General features: G+C 50.2%; 1 protein-coding gene across 1 annotated transcript in view; it reads left to right on the top strand.

The window, feature by feature from the left end:
• The window catches only part of IPO5 (importin 5), a 387,223-nt gene that overhangs the window by 254,725 nt on the left and 113,562 nt on the right, over positions 1-18,936 (top strand). Inside the window, exons 20-21 of the mRNA XM_033948411.1 lie at positions 4,367-4,478; positions 8,016-8,071. Coding sequence (XP_033804302.1) covers positions 4,367-4,478; positions 8,016-8,071 — 168 coding nt within the window. The remainder of the gene's footprint in view (positions 1-4,366; positions 4,479-8,015; positions 8,072-18,936) is intronic.

Below are 18,936 nucleotides of genomic sequence, written 5' to 3'. Positions count from 1 at the left end.
GTGGCTACTCTAGTGGATCTTTGGGATCCCCCTGCCAGCGGGTCACCAGTGCTTGGGGGCTGCCCCGGCTGTGCGCAGGCTATTTCAGACTGGCCGTTTGACTGATCTTATTTCTGAATCCTACAGTTCCTGACCTGTTTTCAGACTACCATGAATATGCTGTATATTCCTTCATGAGAGATAAGCGTCCGCTTTCTGCTTCCTTTCCAGACAATCCAGATTTGGCTAGGATTTTCTCAGAGGTCTGGGACTCCTTACAGGTGCTAGGGACATGGTGCATTTGTTTTCCATGGGCCCGAAATTCATCTCCTTGGCTCCGCCAACAGGTGAGTGGATTTCATCCTCAAGTGCCTTTTTCAGTTCCACGGCAGCAGGAGTGAGAGATACCGCAGCCATCTCCTTTGGGACCAGATCTCTGGGTTTCTGGGGTGAATCTTTGGACAGATACCCTCTGACATGATGAAAGTTTTTTGCTAAGCTTGGAGCTTCTTTATTGTCAGCTTGGTGAATTCTGCGGATCCGTCAGTGGTCCTGTAATTTTCCTCCAAGGCTATTCTGAACTGGTTGCCTTGCAAAGGTTTGCCTTGGTTTGGCCAGGGTTTTGATGTCCTCATGGTCAATTTTCAGAACCATACGCCAAAGGTACCACCCGGTTTTAAGCCTTGCCTGGCACGGGGTTCAGGATGGCAGAATTTTAGTCCGTCAGCGCCCTCACCAGTACGCCAGGCCCCCGGCGACAGGCCAACTATTCGGTGCCCCGTCCGGACCTTGCTTTGGAGGTCCGGCACGACCGCAGTCTTCCAACGTACGTCCTCCTGCCCCCTCTAAGTAGCAGTCTGATGCCAGGATTCTGGCACCTCTCTCTCGTTTTGGGGGTGACTTTCGGCACACCTACCAGAGTAGCAGAGGGTGACTTCAGACTGCTGGGTCCTCAAATTGCTCAGAGAGGGTCTCTGGCTGCAGTTTTTCCGACCCCTGTCAGTTTTCTTCCTGAATCCGTTAAGTGCCCGTCACGTGCAGGCCATGGTTTGCAGATTGCTAGCTCTGGCCTGTTCCAAAAGATGACTTGAGCTCCAGGGGATATTCGTTATAATTCATCATGCCAGAGAAAGGCTCCAAAGATTGGAGCCCTTTTCTGGACCTAAAGGCAGTGTCTGTCTTACTGCGAGTTCCACTTTTCCAGATGGAACCAGTACATTCTGTTGTAGCAGCAGTGGCACCCATGGAGGTCTTGGCTTCCTTGGATCTCATGGAAGTGTACCTACACATTCCTATATTTCCATGTGCTCGGGAGCATTTCCTCTCGCGGTGCTGTCCTTTGGCTGGCATCAGCGCCTAGATCCATCGCCCAGGTCATGGTGGTAGGGGCTGCCAACCTGTGCCAGCAGGGTGTGCTAGTCCGTCCGTACCTGGATGTCTGGCTGATCAGAGCTCCCTCGCTGAAGCGGGGCCGTAAGGCAGTTCACCAGGTGGTGCTTCTGCTGGAGCGTCTCGGCTGGTTATTCAATCTGAAGAAAAGCCACCTTGAGCCAACAACACGGGCAGGAACCAAGCATTTCTGCCGGACTCCAGGAAGCTCAAGCTACGGAGTACCATTTGGGCCATGGTCTCCTAGTTGCAACCATAGATGTGATTCCATGGGCCAGAGCATGACTCGGGCCTCTTCAGCTGTCCCTCCTAACTTGATGGATTCTCAGTAGGATTCGCTGGGGGTGATACTGCCTTGGTTGGCAGTGGCCCACAGCAGCATCCTGTGACTCTGTACAGAGCGCTTTCTCTGCGAGTCTTGGACTGGGTGTCTCTGACAACGGACGAGAGTCAGTCCGGTTGGGGGGCAGTTAGTCTGTCCCGGCACAAGGCTGGTGGACGAAGTGGGAGAGCAGATGGTTGATCAGTCTCCTGGAACATCGAATAATATGTCTGGCTTTGTTGTGTTTTCAAAAGTCTTCATCACAAGGCGGTTCCTGTCTTCTCTGTCAGTGTACGGCAGTAGACTGTGTCTTGGAATGGGGGCACAAGGAGTCCCCTGCTGAGTCTAGAGGCTCGGATGCTCCTTTCCAAGCTAGCGTTCAAGTCCATAGTATAAAGGTGGGGCTGTCCATTCTTCGATCTGGTGGCGGCTGCATGATTCTTCAGCCGCCAGAGAGGTTGAAAGCAGACTGGATGCTCTGGTCCAAAATTGTCCCCAGGGGGAGATTCTTTGTTTTCCCCCGTGGCCCATGGTAGGGCGCGTTCTGTGCTGGGTGGCCTTTCATGGGTCTGGTATTGCTGGTGGCCCCAGACAGGCCCAGAAGATCGTGGTACACAGGCCTAGTGCGGTTGAGCATTGGGAGGGGTCTAGGTTTCCCCTGCCATCGGCAGCTGCTTATGCAGAGCCCCATAGCGCTTCAAGATATGGACCGCTTTGGTCTTGTGGCTTGGCGTTTGAGCGCGCAGCATTGACAACTAGGGGCTACGCATGCCATCATCACTACGCTCCTTCAGAGCAAGATGAAATCCACTGTCAGCCTATGTGAAAGCCTAGAGGGGCTTTCAGGCTTGGAGTGAGAGGGTTCAAGTGAATCCCTTGGTCCTTTCAGTGGTGCGTGTCCTGGACTTCCAGCAGGCTGGCCTCTGGAAGGGTATTGCGGTTTACTCTCTCTCTGTTCAGATTGCGGGACATTTGTGTTTGGGTCCCTCTGCTATCAGGGGTTCTCTGGCATCTCACCCCGACGTTTTCTGCTTCTTGTGGGGGGCGGGGAGGCTGAGGCCTCTTCTGTGACCGCCTTGTCCAACGTGGGATTTGAACTTGATTCTCCACTCGCTGGCTCGTCTACCCTATGAGCCCCTAGATGGGATCTCTCTGAAAGATCTTACATTTTAGACCGTCTTCCTTGTTGTGGTCACTTCTGCAAGGAGAGTGTTGGAGCTTCAGGCTCTGTCGTGCAGAGATCCTTTTCTCCACGGTTATTTTGAGGTCAGTGCCTTCTTTTCTTCCTAAAATGGTTTCTGCATTCCACATCTACCAGGAAGTCCGGCTGCCCACCTTTGTTCCGTCGGGCTGCAAGTCAGAGGACTGTCTTGCGGTCTCTGAATGTATGGCATCTTCTTTTGAGATACCTGAAAGCCATGAATGTCTTCCGTCTTTCGAACCATCTGTTTGTCCTGGCGAGCCCCGTACTTTAGTGGGTCGGCCTGCTTCCCAGGCTACCATCTCTAGATGGATCCGCATTGCTATTTCTGCTGCTTATGTGGTGGCGGGAAAAATGCCTTCCCTTGGAGTGAAGGCTCACTATACCAGAGGAATAGCTTCCTCATGGACAGAATCTCCTGCGGTCTCACCTGAAGAGATTATAGGGCGGACACTTGGGCCTCTCTTCATATGTTTACCAAGTTTTACCGCCTTGAGGTGGCGGCTAAGCATGATAAGACTTTTGGGGCTTCAGTCCTGGTGGCGGGCTCATCCCCCTCTCCCCCCGATGTTTTGGGACTGTTCTGATATGTCCCTACCATTCATCCTCCAGAGGAATTGTACAAGAGTGAAAGATTAGATTTCTTACCTCTACTAATCTTCTTTCTTGTAAATCTCCTCTGGAGGCTGAACAACCCGCCTGTTTTTCTGTCCAATTTGCAGGTCGCCTGACCAGTAACTGGTAAACTGAATTTCTTTTTTTTTTTTGGCCAGCCTCACTGAGAATCCAATCCTTTTTCCTTACAAGTCAGTAAAGTTTGTGGAGTCGGAGGGGTCCTTGGGTGATGGGCCCCTTACGACCTTCAGGCTGTGTCTCCCTTTTTATTTTTTTGTTTTTCACAGTTATGCTGTTTTCAATTTGTTCCTGTTAAAATTTCATGTTATGCAAAATTTGGACTTTGGATCCTTGTTTTTAATTTGTTTCTCATGAGCGGACTGCTGGACATGATGAACCTCTAGTCTGACTCAGCAGAGGCACTGCTTATGTTCTTATGTAGCGGGGAGTCCCACATCCCCCCTCTCTCTTTTCTTGTGTTTCCTGTTTTATTAGGTCTACCTGGCTTGAATATAGATTGGAGTTTCAAGGTATGTAACAGGATATGTCCACATAGGGAGGGGCTAGAATTTGATTTGGAGTTATCTGCAGCTTAAAGCTAGAGGAGTTGCATTACCTACTGTTCAGCCTCCAGAGGAGATTTACAAGAAAGAAGATTAGCAGAGGTAGGAAACCTATTCTTTCGTTATAGATACACAAGTCATTCGTAAAATGACCCCTCCCTGTGGGGTCAGGTCACATGAGCCAGTAGTATGGTTGGTTTAACTGTCAGAATAACAGTTACATGTAAAATCTCAGTATGTGTGTATTATAATGTGATACAAGGTAGCAGATATCTATCAAATGTTTCCATTTTCTAGTGTATTGAAGTAATGGGAGATGGATGCCTTAACAATGAACACTTTGAAGAACTTGGAGGAATATTGAAAGGAAAACTAGAAGAACACTTTAAAAATCAAGAGATAAGACAGGGTAAGTAAAATTAGGACTAGAGGCAATGTTTTGTACTACTGATGTTGCTCATTCCTAAGGACCCATCAAATAGTTCTTTAGCAACACAGAGGGATTGTATTTGGGAATACAATGAAATTGTTATGTTTATATATTTTTTAAAGAGACACATTTAATCTTTGACATGCAATTGGCTAATATGCATTGTTACATTAAAATATTGACATCTGTTGAGATGTTTTGCTACAGGATTCACTACATTATTACTATTATCATATATTCTGCTAGTACCAGCAATTAGTTCATTTCAGTCAAACTGAATTACGGGATATTAGTGGTAAAGTACAGAAAGGGAAATATGTATTTAAGGAAAATCAGCTAAACAGCTGGATGCCCTTTCAATGATACATGTAAACATCTTCTGGGACCAGTTGAATAGAAGAATCCACAATACTCAGAGACTTTAATGATAAGTTATTGACAGTTGTCATTTGGTTCCCTGAAGAAACAGTGAAATGTGGTCTATGTTGGGACTCTGGAACTGCTTTAAGATTATTTCACATAATTTACACAAGTTATAATAAGAATCACACAGCTTTAAAAGAAAAAAGAGTTTTAAGTGATAATTGGATATTGAGGCTTAAAACTGGAGTTGATCCCCATTAGTCTTTAGGTCTCTGAGCAAATAACTTCAAAAACATACAATGATAATATATGAATTCACATTTACATGTATCATTGAAAGGGCATCCATCTGTTTAGCTGATTTTCCTTAAATAACAATTAGTTCATAGCAGATAACATACAAATGAGCTAGATTAGTAAATCTAGGATATAATCAGTCTGGGCAAAGAGAAATATCCCATTATTTAACTACAAAGATTGAATTTCTGGAGCAAAAATCTTTTAAGAGCTTTTTTTAAAGACATTAAATGTAGTTTATAGATTGCATTTGAGTTGGTAAAGTTGACCATACAGAAGCAACCTTATAAGAGAAAAAAGTAGTAAATAACCTTTTAGATATAATACCCTTTAAATTAGAGAATTGTATTGACAGTGTATCATGTACACTATAATGTTGACTAACCAATGGTCTACAAATGGTCCACTAAATGAGTGATTTTTATAAACAGTATGTTAATTGGGGCTGCTGAAAAGTTCTCAACCCAACCAACAAAGTCGGGCGGACTCTGTTGAGGGCTATACACTTAGATCAGCAGTTTTACATTTTTTTCATTCTGTATTTTTCCGTTGAAATGAAAAAAGTGGAAAATCACTGGTCCAAGTGGCCTTCGATAGAGACTGCCCCAACTTGGTTGGTTGGGCTGAGAACTCTTTAGCAGCCCCTTGTATGTTTGTGGTCTTATATCCCGCCAAATTCTCCGAAGTAGAGTTCGAGGCAGGTAAGCAATTCAACATGAACTTTAACATAATAGCAATCAATAGCTAGATTGTGAGCCTTCGAGACAGATAGAGTAGTTTTTCTCAAGTACCGAATTTCATTTTAGTTTGATACATTGTAAACCACTTAAGTCAGTAAAATGCAGGATGATATATCAAATCTTAAATAAATGTAAACATAACAGCAATCAGTGTAGTGATTTCAGTAAATCAATCAATGTACAACAGCGATCGGTACAACATTAACAATGGGCAATCAATATAGCAACAACAGCAGTCAATGCAGTATGAGAAGTACAGTATTAATTTTTACTGTACAAGTATAAGTGTACATTGTGGGCTCTTAGCATAGATTTCTGGTGTCGTGAGTTGGTATGTGGCATTTTCACATTGTAATCATGAGTGTGTAGTTCAAATTTGGGTCAGTCTAAGCTTCTGGCAAGGATTTTTGGGAGAATCATGTTTTTAGGGATTTGCGGAACAACACATATGTGTGAGTAGTGCAGATCTTTGGAGGTAGTATGCTCTGTGTTTTTGCAACTCTGTAGCCAAAGGAGTTGCTATGCTGCCTTTTATGCTTTATTCCTTTCAGAGATGGAAAGGATAATATCAAGTGGTTAATGTTAACGTTCAGTCAATCTTCCCAGTAGTTCTGTATATCTGGGGAAACTCGAGGGACTCTCCATGTAGGATCATGAATGCTAGGCAGCATGTCTTGAATTCAATTTGCTTGTCAACTGGGAGCCAAAGCACTTCCGTCAATGGTGTGACATGATCGAATCTCGATTTGTAGAATATATCTTGCTGCTGTGTTCTGTATTAATTTGCGTTTTTGTTTGTTAGCAGTAGCAGGTTATATTGTGGTAAAAGTGGGATAGGTCCATGCCTTATTCTGATCATTTTACATTGGCTTCTGTTCTGCAAATGTTTAAATTGCTGGTTTCTGTCTTAAAATTCTTCATAAGATTGGACCAAGTAGAGTTTTGTGTTTACAATCAGTCTGTAAGCTACTTCTACCTTATGTCAGAGGTGAGGCTTTTAAAGGAAGTTGCTCCTCATTTTTGAAATGAACTTCTGGGGAGTTTAAATCTTCTCTTCTCAGAAAAAAACATTTTAAACATTTTTTTTAAGAACATAAAAGTTGTTATACTGGGACAGACTGAAGGTCTATCAAGCCTAGTATCCTGTTTCCAACAGTACCAAAACCCAGGTCACAAGTACCTGGCAAGATCCCAAGGAGAAGGAATAAGCAGTGAATTTTCCCCAAGCCATCTTAATAATGGCTTATAGGATATGTTTGGTGTACACCAAATGCAGCATTCCAGGAAAAGAACCTCATACAAACTGTGAAGCATGGAGGTAGAAGTGTCATGGTTTGGGGATGCTTTGAAGCAGCAGGACCTGGCCAGCTCACCATTGTAGAATCCACCATGAATTCTACCGTGTATCAGAGGGTGCTTAAGAAACATGTGACACCATCTGTAAGAAAATTAAAGCTGAAGCGGAACTGGACCCTGCAATATGACAATGACCCAAAACATACCAGTAAATCCACTAAGGACTGGCTGAAAACTAAGAAATGGAGGGTCCTGGAGTGGCCGAGTCAAAGCCCTGATCTTAATCCCATTGAGATGCTGTGGGGTGATTTGAAACAGGCTGTACAGGCAAGAAACTCCTCAAACATCTCATAGCTGAAAGAATTTTGCATTGAGGAGTGGGCCAAACTTTCCTTAGACCGATGTCAGAGACTGGTAGATGGCTACAAGAAGCGTCTCACTGCAGTTATTTCAGCCAAAGGAGGTAACACTAGCTATTAGGGTGTCCTAATTTATTCCTCAGAATACACATTTTTGTTGTTTATCTGCAATTACATCACTTTCTTTTCCAGAGATAAATAAATAAAAAAAAGATTTGATATCGATATGTGAACATTTCTTAAGAAAGAGCTGAATATTTCATGGGGTGTCCTAATTTTCTCCCATGACTGTATATGTTGAAATGATGTTCATTGTCCAGGTCCCTATTTTGGCTATGATGCAGTCTATAAAAAGTGTATTAATTAGTCTATTGGTATTTGGTTGGAATTGGAACACTTTTCATTTCAGTGTACCATCTTTTAATATTGGTTCTAGTTTTTTCTTTCTTTTATTTTTTTAGTCAAACGGCAAGATGAAGACTATGATGAGCAAGTTGAAGAATCATTACAAGATGAAGTAAGCCACTTAATCTTCCACTTTTTGGTAAAATAGCTTTTGAGTACAGAGGTCAATTTTCAATGTGATTTAAGCAGGTTAAAAAATGTACTTTCTTTTTTAATTTTTCTGAATATTGCCCAACTTCTTCCATATAATTACAATTGATCTACTTTCAGCTGCATTGGGAGGAGTTGTTCCTAGGGATATGTTTAGGTTGGAAGTGGATAGATTATGTAGTCTGAAAAGCAATCTTTCAAGCACAGTTTTACCTGCCCAAAGCAGGTCCAAATGCCCACATATACTTTGTACGAGTGCTGCCCAATTTCCGATTTGAATTGATTTGATTTTTAAAAAATCAGCCTGGCCAATTCGGTGACCCACTCTCCTCCCCGTGCCTTCCTAAAGCAGGAGCAGCAACGCTGCTTCATGCTGGCCTGCTGCTCTTACTTTAGGGGGGAGGATCAGTCAGGAAGAGCTGCAGAAATCCTGGTTCTACCTTGTTCCGTGCATTGGCGCTCTTTGCTGCATCCTCTGGCTTCACCCTGGCCTCCCGCTCTTACTGCAGCCTGTAGAGAGGATCACCGGTGCTCTACATGATCCTTGTAAGCTACCACCGTCCTCAGAAGCATGTTCCCTCTGACGTGGTCCTGCCCTTCTTCTGACTTCAGAAAGGCAGGAAGGGATCCTGGCAGTGGCTTCAGCAGTAGTCTGGCAAGGAGAGATCCCCAGCAGCCAGGCCGCTTACCCCCAACAAGTGGCCTGCGTACCCCTTGTTGAGAAACACTGCTCTAGGATAATAACTGTAGGGGGTAAATCAGATGAATTGCAATTGGGTATGTGTGTCATAGTATAGTGTAGTTACTTACCTGTAACGTAGGTTCTCCGTGGACAGCAGGATAGTCAGCCACATATGGGTATTGTCCCAACAGCTCCCAATTTACGGATAAGCTCTCCAATAGCTCAGAGAGATTTTTTTTTTTTTTTTCTCTGAGCACATGCAGTGCCCGGGCACCACTGGGCATGCCCGAGCCCTACCCATTTCCCCCCTTCTTCCCCCTAATCCCCAGGATGTTCCTAGCTGTGGCCGGGTCGGCCATATGGGGAGGCGGGTGGGTTGTGTGGCTGACTATCCTGCTGTCCACGGAGAACCTACGTTACAGGTAAGTAACTACACTTTCTCCTAGGACAAGCAGGATGAGTCAGCCACATATGGGTGACTCCCTAGCCGAGGGATGTACCGAATGGGCCTGCGATTTAGCGCTCTGTGCATCCCTCGCCTGGCTGTGGAGGCCGAGCCGGGCAGGGTAATCAGGCAAAGCAGGCTCAGTTGTGCAAACCGGTTTCTTTAATAAAGTGCTGTGTTAACTGGGCAATAATACTTGCCGAACAGTGCAACTGGTCAATAACCGTTAAGGAACAGTGAGAAAAAATAACTGGTCAACAGTAACAATTCGTAATAGCATGTAAACGGTAACAATTCGTAATTGCGTGTAACAATTAGTACTTGCATATTGAACCTCTAGTCTAGACATGTAGTACTGGCTGGCACTTAATCAGTATCTGTGCCCCCCTACTTGATCAGTGCTTGTCAAGGCAGTGGTAATGGTTGGTGTCCCTCCCGGGAGGGGAGGGCCGCTTGCAAGACTGTTTGGCCGAATGCATTCGGGGCGTGGAATGCTATGTCGAGGCAGTAGTGCTTGGTAAAGGTGTGCAAGGAGGACCAAGTGGCTGCATTGCAGATGTCCTCTATTGGAGTATGGTGTAGATGAGCCAGAGTGGTGGCTACGGCTCTGAGCTGGTGGCCGTGGGCTCCCACTGGCGGTTCACGCTGCGCTCTTCCGTAGGTGAAAGAGATGCACTGGGATATCCAGCGCGAGAGCGTGCGTTTGGTGACCGGCCGTCCTGGCCTGTTATGGTCATAGGAGACGAACAGTTGTGAGGCTTGTCTGGTCTGTTGTGTCCTGTTAATATAGGTGGTCAGGGTCCGTACACAGTCCAAGGGGTGTCGCTGTAGTGGCTGCGAGCCCCCCTGTGGGTGAATGTAGAGTGCGGGGAGGATGATAGACTGGTTGATGTGGAACGCTGACGCCACCTTCGGCAAGAATCGGGGGTGGGTTCTGAGCACCACCCTGTCCTCATGGATCAATGTGTAGGGGGGGTGATGGACCAGGGCCTGGATCTCGCTGATACGTCTGGCCGATGCAATGGCGGTCAGGAAGAGGGTTTTCCAAGCCAGGAATCTGGGGTCTGCCTCCCCCAAGGGTTCGAAGGGATCGAGGGTGAGCTGATGCAGCACCAAGTTCAGGTCCCATCCGGGCGGTGGTGGTCTGACCGGTGGGTGCAGATTGGACAGTCCCTTCATGAATCTTGCGAATACCGGGTGTCCTGACACCGGTGAGTTGTCCCAGCCAGCGTGGTACGCCGTGATCGCGCTTAGGTGGACCTTGATGGAAGTAGGTTTTAGGCCCATCTGAGATAGGCTTAGTAGGTACTGCAGGATGTCCGGTATGGGGCAGTTGTAAGGGTCTCGCTGTGTGTTCGTGCACCAGTGGCGGAACCTTCTCCATTTCAATCCGTAGCATTTTCGGGTTGAAGGTCTTCTGGCTGCCATGAGAATGTGCTCCACGTCTTGTGGTAGGTTCATCCTCTCAACATCCATGCGGTCAGGGCTAGGGAGCGCAGGTTGTGATGGAGGGTGGCGCTCCCGTGTTGTGTTATGAGATCTGCGCTGATCGGGAGGCGGAGAGGTGGGTGAACCGCTATCCGTTGCAGGAACGGGAACCATGGTTGCCGGGGCCAGAACGGGGCAATCATGATCACCGTTGCTCTGTCCTGGAGGATCTTCTGCAGGACTTTGGGTATGAGAAGTGTTGGTGGATAGGCGTATAAGAGTCCGTGGTTCCAATTCAGGGACAGGCCGTCGGGACTGAGACGGCGCTGGGTCGGTCTCTTTGAGCAAAAGATCGTGCATTTTGTGTTCAGTTCTGTCGCAAACAGGTCGATGCTCGGTGTGCCCCAGGTGCTGAAGATCTTCTTCGTCACTGCTGGGTTGAGAGACCACTCGTAGGGGTCCAGCTGGCGGCTGAGACTGTCGGCCAGGTCGTTCTGCTCCCCCGGGAGGTAGCTTGCCTGGATGGGGCACTGAATGGCGATGGCGAACTCCCAAATGCGGCAGGCTTCCTTGCAGAGCGAGGCTGACCCTGTGCTCTCCTGCTTGTTGATGTAGTACATGGCCACCTGGTTGTCTGTTTGGATGAGGACTGTCCTGCCTGTCACCCATTGATTGAAGGTTTCGAGGGCATTCCCTATGGCCTTGAGCTCCAGTAGGTTGATATGGAGTGAGGACACCTGGGCAGACCATGTGTCTCCTGTGCGAAGATGGAGAAGGTGTGCCCCCCATCCATGTTTGGAGGCATCCGTGGTGACCACCAGCTGGTGGGGTGGTGGTCTGAATGGTTTCCCCTTCGCTAAATTTTCTCGGGACATCCACCACTGCAGCGTCTTGTGTATGGGTCGGCGAATGGGAATCTTGGTGGTCAGTGGTTGGGTATGCAGGTTCCAGTGACGTCTGAGGTGCCATTGCAGGGGTCTCATGTGTAGTTTGGTGTGTTGGACAACAAAGACTGCGGCCGCCATGTGGCCCAGGAGACGCAGAAAGGAGCGTGCTGATGATGAGCTGCTGGCAGAGATGCGCTGGGCCAGGGATGTCAAGGTGTCGATCCGGCCGGCCGGTAGAAAGGCCTTGGTCTGTGTGGTATCGATGACTGCCCCGATGAATGATATCCTCTGGGTGGGTATCAGGTGGGATTTCTTGTAGTTGATGAGGAATCCCAGTTCTTGGAGGAGGGTTATGGTGGTTGTCAGGGCTGCATGGACCTCCCCTGGTGAGTGGGCCACTATCAGCCAGTCGTCGAGATAGGGAAGGACGCATATTCCCTGCAGGCGAAGATGTGCCGCTGCCACGGCCACGCACTTTGTGAACACTCTTGGGGCTGTCGAGAGTCCAAAGGGTAGGGCTTTGTACTGGAAGTGTCTCTCTTTGATCTTGAAGCGAAGATACTTCCTGTGAGCTGGATGGATAGGCACATGAGTGTAGGCGTCCTGTAGGTCCAGCGAGGCTAGCCAGTCGTTGGGCTGTATCAGGGGCAGGACTGTGCCCAGGGAGTGCATCCGGAAGCGTTCTTTGTGTATGCACTTGTTGAGATGACGGAGGTCCAGGATTGGGCGTTTGCCCTTGTCCTTCTTTGGCACGAGAAAATACCTGGAGTAAAACCCCATGTTGATCTCCTCTGGTGGCACCGCCTCTATTGCATCTGCCCGAAGCAGGTCCTCTGCTAGTCGCAGGAGAACAGGCTCGTCTGAAGTTGTGTGCCCCGCCCGCTGCGGTGGTTTTTCTGGAGGGCGGGAGTCGAACCGTATGCGGTATCCCCGTTTGATGATGTTGAGGACCCACTGGTCGGTGGTGATTCTGGACCAGGCACTCACAAACAATCTGATCCTGCCCCCCACTGGCCCCTGCTGGTTCGGGGGGTAGTCAAAGATTCTGCTTTTGCTTTGGGGGGGCAGTCTGCCTTTGATTGCCCCTGTCCCTTGGGCGACGCTTGTCCACGTAGGAGTTTCTATATGGCTGGGAGCGTAGGTTCCCAGACTGCTGCCAGCGTGGTGCTGCGGAGTGGCGTCTGTTGGCAGTGAAGGGCTTGCGATTCCTTTGCTGTCTTCGTGGAGGGGCCCAACGTTCTAGTCCGTCAGAAGCGAGGGTTTGAAGGGTGGTGCAGTCGTTTTTAATGCTGTCGACTGTCTCTTTGACCTTGTCGCCAAACAGGTGTTCTCCTGTGCATGGGGCATCTGCAAGGGGCTCGTGGAGGTCCTCGCGGAGCGCCGATGCACGGATCCAGGCCAAGCGCCGTGCTAGGATAGCCGTTCCCCCGATGCGGCTGGACGTCTCGAAGACGTCAAAAACTGCCTTGAAGAGGTGCTTGTTGCATTCCCCTTGGTCATGGAGGAGGGATGAGAGAGAGTCCTGTACCGGCTGGGAGGCGAGCTGTAGAGCCTGTTTTATCTTTTTTTGTATGGCCTCCTGGTACAGCATCATCTGGAACTGGTGTGCGGCGATTCGTGCGTTAAGCATCGCGCCCTCGAAGGTCTTTCTCCCCATGGAATCTAGGGTTTTCAGGTCCTTCACAGGCGGACCGTTAGAGGCCGATCGCGCCGTCTTGTATCTCTTGAGCGCTGAGGCTACCACGATGGAGTTGTGTGGCAGCTGCGGTTTGTCAAAACCTGGGACCGGGAGGACCTGGTACTTCGCGCTCAGTTTCTTAGATGTGGGAGGCCCTGAGGAGGGGGTCCGCCAAATCTTGTCTCTGCAGTCAAGGAGGTTCATATGAACTGGGATCGCTACTGGCTGTTTGGGATAGTCCAGTGATTGCAGGAGGCCGTCATCCTCTGGCGTGGGTTCTGGTGGTCCCCCCACATGGATCCCAAGGAGGACAGCGAGTTTCTGGATAAACTTGGGATAGGCTAGGTCCTCCGGTGCTTGTGCCGGGGGCTTCGCTGTCGTCTGTGTTTGAGATGGCGCAGGGGATCGGTCCGAGTTGTAGGCGCTCAAGAAGCTGTCATCGGATTCGTCCCCCGTGTCGATGTCAGCGGCACTGTTAACTTGTAGAGCTTGGGCGCTGCTCATCTGGGTGCTGGGCTGCTGCAGTGTCTGTGGGGTCCCCTGCTGAGCGAGAAGCTGGGTCAGAAGTAGAGAGTTGCGCGGGGACAGAAATCCCACCCGTCCCCACCCGTCCCCGCCAAAATCCCACCCATCCCCACCCGTCCCCGTGAGGAATCCCTCCGTCCCCACCCGTCCCCGTGAGGAATCCCTCCGTCCCCACCCGTCCCCGCGAGGAATCCCCTCCGTCCCCACCCGTCCCCGCGAGGAATCCCCTCCGTCCCCACCCGTCCCCGCGAGGAATCCCCTCCGTCACCATCCTTCCCTATAAACTTCAGAAATAGTTATTTTATTTAATTATGCTACTGAATTAAAGGCTCTGGTAGAGACCCATTTACAAATAAGCAAAGAGACTATTAATTTGGAAATATTAATTGGGAAGAATACATACTTTGTAAATGGGTTTCTACCAGAACCTCTAATGTAAATATAAAATATAAATACTCAGCTGATGAGAACCCACAAACTGTCAGCTGAGGACTTCCTTTGCAGTTGGCCTGGGGTCCCTTTTGCCAAGCTTGGCAGGCAGCAGTAGCGTCCCTGAGTCACAGATGCTGGCACCTCAGTGGCTCATGGATGCTGCCAGCGACTGCTGCGCTTGGTGGAGGGGAGTTCTGACCATCTCTAGAGGAGGTCCTCTGCTGGCGGTGCTTGGGGATCCCCACCAGTCACAGCAAGGGCCAACAAGTACTTCAACACTGTAGAAATAAAACCAGAAATGCATTTCCTTTTCTTTTGAACACAAAACAAAGATATCTGCCATATACATTTCCCAAGGCAGATGACTCTATGCAATGTCACCTCGGTAACAAAATACAAAAATAGACAAATACACCCCCTCCCTTTTTACTAAACCACAATAGTAGGTTTTAGCACAGAGAGTTACGCTGAATGCCTCGCGCTGCTCTCAATGCTCATAGGCTCCCTGCGCTAAAAAACAATATTGCGGTTTAGTAAAAGGGAGCCATAGTGCAAAATATAGACAGCAGATATAAATTCTCAAAACAGACACATTTTGATCACTAAATTGAAAATAAAATCATTTTTCCTATCTTTGCTGTTTGGTGATTTCATGAGTCTCTGGTTGCACTTTCTTCTTCTGACTGTGCATCCAATCTTTCTTCCTTTCTTTCAGCCTCCTGTATGTTTCCTCTCCTCCAGACCTCATTCTCTCCCCCAACTTTTTCTTTCTGTCTCCCTGTTCCCCCTTCTTTCTGTCTCTCTGTCTGCCCCCTTTCTTTCTTTCTCCGTGCCCTCCCCCAAGCCACTCGGTTTGCTGCCACCGCCATCGGGGAATAGTCCCCAAGCCACCGCTGTCCCAAGCTTTCCCTGCAGAAGCGTCGCGCTGACCAGCATTCCGCTCCCTGACGTCAATTCTGACGTAGGAGAGGAAGTTCCGGGCCAACAAGGCATTTCTCCTCATTCCATCCAGCCTGAGCCCCATCTCTCCTTGATCCAGCATTTCCCTTCTGTGTCTGTCAGAATTACCATTCCACCTATTTTCCAGCATCACCCTTCTTTGTGTCCATCTCACCTATATCCCTATCTCACCACTTTTTCAGAATCTTCATTTGTCTCTGTCCTTGTCTTTACCCCATATTCACCATTTGCCCTTTCAATGTCTTTATCTCCCCCCCCACACACACTTTTTCAGCATTACTTCTATGTCTCTATTTCACCTCCTCTTCATGTCCCCTCTGTATCTCTATCCTTATTCAGAAGGTCCTGCTTACCCTTTCTCTTCTTTGTGTCACTATCTCCATTTTCAGCTTTCCCCCCTTTTCCTTTGTTACTGTACCCTGTAGCCAGAATCTTTCCACCCTCTCTCCACTCCGGCCCAGCCCAGTATGAAATATTTCCTTTTGTTTCTCTCCCTTCTCTCTTCTCCTCCCTCACCCACGAGTCCTGCATCTGGCCCTCTCCCTTCTACCTGCACCTGGCAACACCCCCCTGCTCCGCGGCTCTCTTAAGCAACTCGTCAGCAGCGGTGATCAAGACAAGCTGGCGACATCGAGGCCTTCCCTCTACGAGTCCCATCTTTGTGGAAAAAGGAAGTTGAAACAAGCGGGACTCGCAGAGGGTAGGCCCCGACGCCAGAAGCTTGTGTCGATCGTTGCTGCTGAGTTGCCGAAGAGAGCCGCAGGTAGAAGGGAGAGGGAGATAGGAAGGCTGTAGAAGCTCCGGAGCATGACACCGAACCCGGCCAGGATGATTTCTTTTTCAGGCTGCTGCTGCTGCTGCCATCCCCCACCCGAAATGACAAAAAACAGCCTAATGCCCGCGTCGGGAAATAGCCATGCTGAGCAGTGAGCTCAGCACGTACACAGATGAAAGCCTTGCTTGCTGATTGGTCCGGCGGCACGGTGGGGCGGGGCCGCCGGACCAATCAGCAAGCAAGGCTTTCATCTGTGTACGTGCTGAGCTCACTGCTCAACATGGCTATTTCCCGACGCGACGCCAGACTTGTAAGCTGCATGCTTGCATCGCCAGAATTTAGGTAGGTTGTTTTCATCCCCGTGGGAGTCCCGTGGGCAAGGGGGCGTCCCCGTGGGAGTCCCGTGGGTCAGGGGGGCATCCCCGTGGGAGTCCCGTGGGCCAGGGGGCGTCCCCGTGGGAGTCCCGTGGGCCAGGGGGGGAACCCGCGGGATCCCCGTTCCCGTGCAGACCTCTAGTCAGAAGCTGGACCAGTTGTTGATGGTCAACCCCCTGGCCGGTCGTCTGACGCTCAACCCCCTGGCCGGTCGTCTGACGCTCCAGGTGGGGCATTCCCTCCGTGCAGTCCTTGCGTCGCTTGGTCGGTGGTGAGGATGCAGAAGGGCTGGAGGGAGATGGTGTGCTGTATGGTCGCCTGCTGCCTCTCCCTCTGGATCTGTGTCCTGCAGGAGAGTGATGATTGTGCCTTCTGTCACCCCTGCTGCGGCTGCGCTGGTGGTGGTGGCGGCGAAAAAGCTCCCCCCGGGGAGATCGGGAAGCATCCCGATGCCGAGTGTGCTGGTGGGGGGAGTGCCGATTCCTCTCCCTGCAGCGTGCCTCGTTGTGCCCCGTTCTCAGGCTGCTTGTAGCTGAGCCGGCATCCTGAGTTGATCGGGGAGGCGTGCCTCTGCAGTCTCCCTGCCTGCTGATGTCAGGAGGGGTTCCCCGACGAGTTCTCTCTTCAAGGAGGCGGGTCTGGCTGCTGGTTGGCTGGTTGTGCAGGAGGGGCGGACCTGGGCGGCGATCTTCTGCTGCTTGGAGGCATGGCCAATCGAGGATTGGCTCCTCCGTTGCTAAGGGGCGTGTTAGGCCGGTAGCTGGCTGCTCCTCCATTGGTGGGAGGCGTGGCTGCCTGCAGGCTGGTTTCTCCCCGGGCTCCCTTTCCATTTGCTGCTCCCTCGTTGCTGGGGGGCGTGGCTTCACGCTGGATCGGGCTGTGGAGGAGCAGGGAGATGGCTTCTCTTCCGGTCCACACGTGGGGGTAAGTGCAAGACTGGGAGGCGCCCCCAGCGATGTGCCCATTCGGGCAGAGGCCGATGGTGTTCCCGATGACTTCGGGAGGGGGGGGGCCGGATGGCGAACCCCGATCGGCTTCCTGCAGGGGTCGACGGCTAGCGACAGCATGAAGGACCTCCGGGAGAGATTTCTCGACCGGGCAAGTTGCAGTCGGGGGGATTGACTGAGCCAGGACGTCCTGGAGGCTCCTCACTGGATTCGTCTGTGGATCCCCCGCTGCTACGCTCCGATGAGGATGGCTGCTGGAGGAAGATTCTCGGGCCTCACTTCTCTTCAAGAAGTCTCTCAGTGCCCTCTTCCTTAGCTTGCGTGCCCGTGGAGACAGACGGACGCAGTGCATGCAACACAGTTCTTCGTGTGCTGTGCCCAAGCAGCGAACGCACAGGTCGTGAGGGTCCAGTGTGCTCATCCTTTTCCTGCAGCCCGGACATTTCTTTGATGTTTCTGGCATCTTCAAGATGGTAAGTAGAACAAGTTTTGATTGTAGAAAATGGAGAGCTGTGGAAAAATCCGACCGATGGGAACGGGCGGAAACTAAAGACTGGGGATTAGGGGGAAGAAGGGGGGAAATGGGTAGGGCTCGGGCATGTCCAGTAGTGCCCGGGCACTGCACGTGCTCAGAGAAAAAAAAAAAAAAAATCTCTCTGAGCTATTGGAGAGCTTATCCGTAAATTGGGAGCTGTTGGGACAACACCCATATGTGGCTGACTCATCCTGCTTGTCCTAGAAGAATTCAGATGTACATATTGCTGTGGTTTCCAGACTTTTGAATTGGGACCCGATATCTTCTGTGGATGAAGTTATAGAAATAGGTTGGCACCTGTCCCTCTGGACTTCCCTGTGACATATTCACAGTAGTGGTAGTTTATCATGGCATTTGTGATATAGGTCCTGCTCACTCATGTGTATTTTTTGTGTTATGTGAATCCCATGTACCGTATTTTCACGCATATAGCGCGCGCGTTATACATGATTTTACAAACCGTGTATAGCCATGCGCGTTATATGCGTGAGCGCGTTATCCCCTTTTTTTCTACATAGTTCCCCCCGACGTCCGATTCACCCCCCCCCCCCCCCGCAGGACCGCTCGCACCCGCACCCCGAAGGACCGCTCGCACCCCCACAGCCTCCCCCCCAATCATGTAGAAGTTTCCTACCGTCGTCCTGCTGCTTCCTCTGCCGGCGGTCCTGCCCCTTCTCTTAGCCCTGCGTCTACGCTGATTCCTCTTCCGGCGGTCCCGCCCTTTCTCTGACGTCAGAGAAAGGGCGGGACCGCCGGAAGAGGAATCAGCGTAGACGCAGGGCTAAGAGAAGGGGCAGGACCGCCGGCAGAGGAAGCAGCAGGACGACGGTAGGAAACTTCTACATGATTGGGGGGGAGGCTGTGGGGGTGCGAGCGGTCCTTCGGTGTGGGGGTGCGTGTTCCAGCGCGAGCAGTCCTTCGGGGTGAGGGGGCGAGCGGTCCTGCGGGGGGGAGGGTGAATCGGACGTCGGGAGGGGCATCAGGCTTTCAGGGTGGGGACAGGACTTCAAGGGGGAGAGGAGAGTCTGGGCGGGCTAAAGGAGAGTGGGATGGCCAGAGGAGAGTCGGGGCGGGCTAAAGGAGAGTCGGGCTGGCCAGAGGAGAGTTGGGGCGGGCTAAAGGAGAGTCGGGCTGGCCAGAGGAGAGTCGGGGCGGGCT

The sequence above is a fragment of the Geotrypetes seraphini genome, chromosome 6, assembly GCF_902459505.1.
Source record: "Geotrypetes seraphini chromosome 6, aGeoSer1.1, whole genome shotgun sequence".
In the NCBI taxonomy this organism is placed as follows: domain Eukaryota; kingdom Metazoa; phylum Chordata; class Amphibia; order Gymnophiona; family Dermophiidae; genus Geotrypetes; species Geotrypetes seraphini.
The sequence above is the reverse complement of the archived record's forward strand: the minus strand, read 5'-3'. Positions and strand labels throughout refer to the sequence as shown.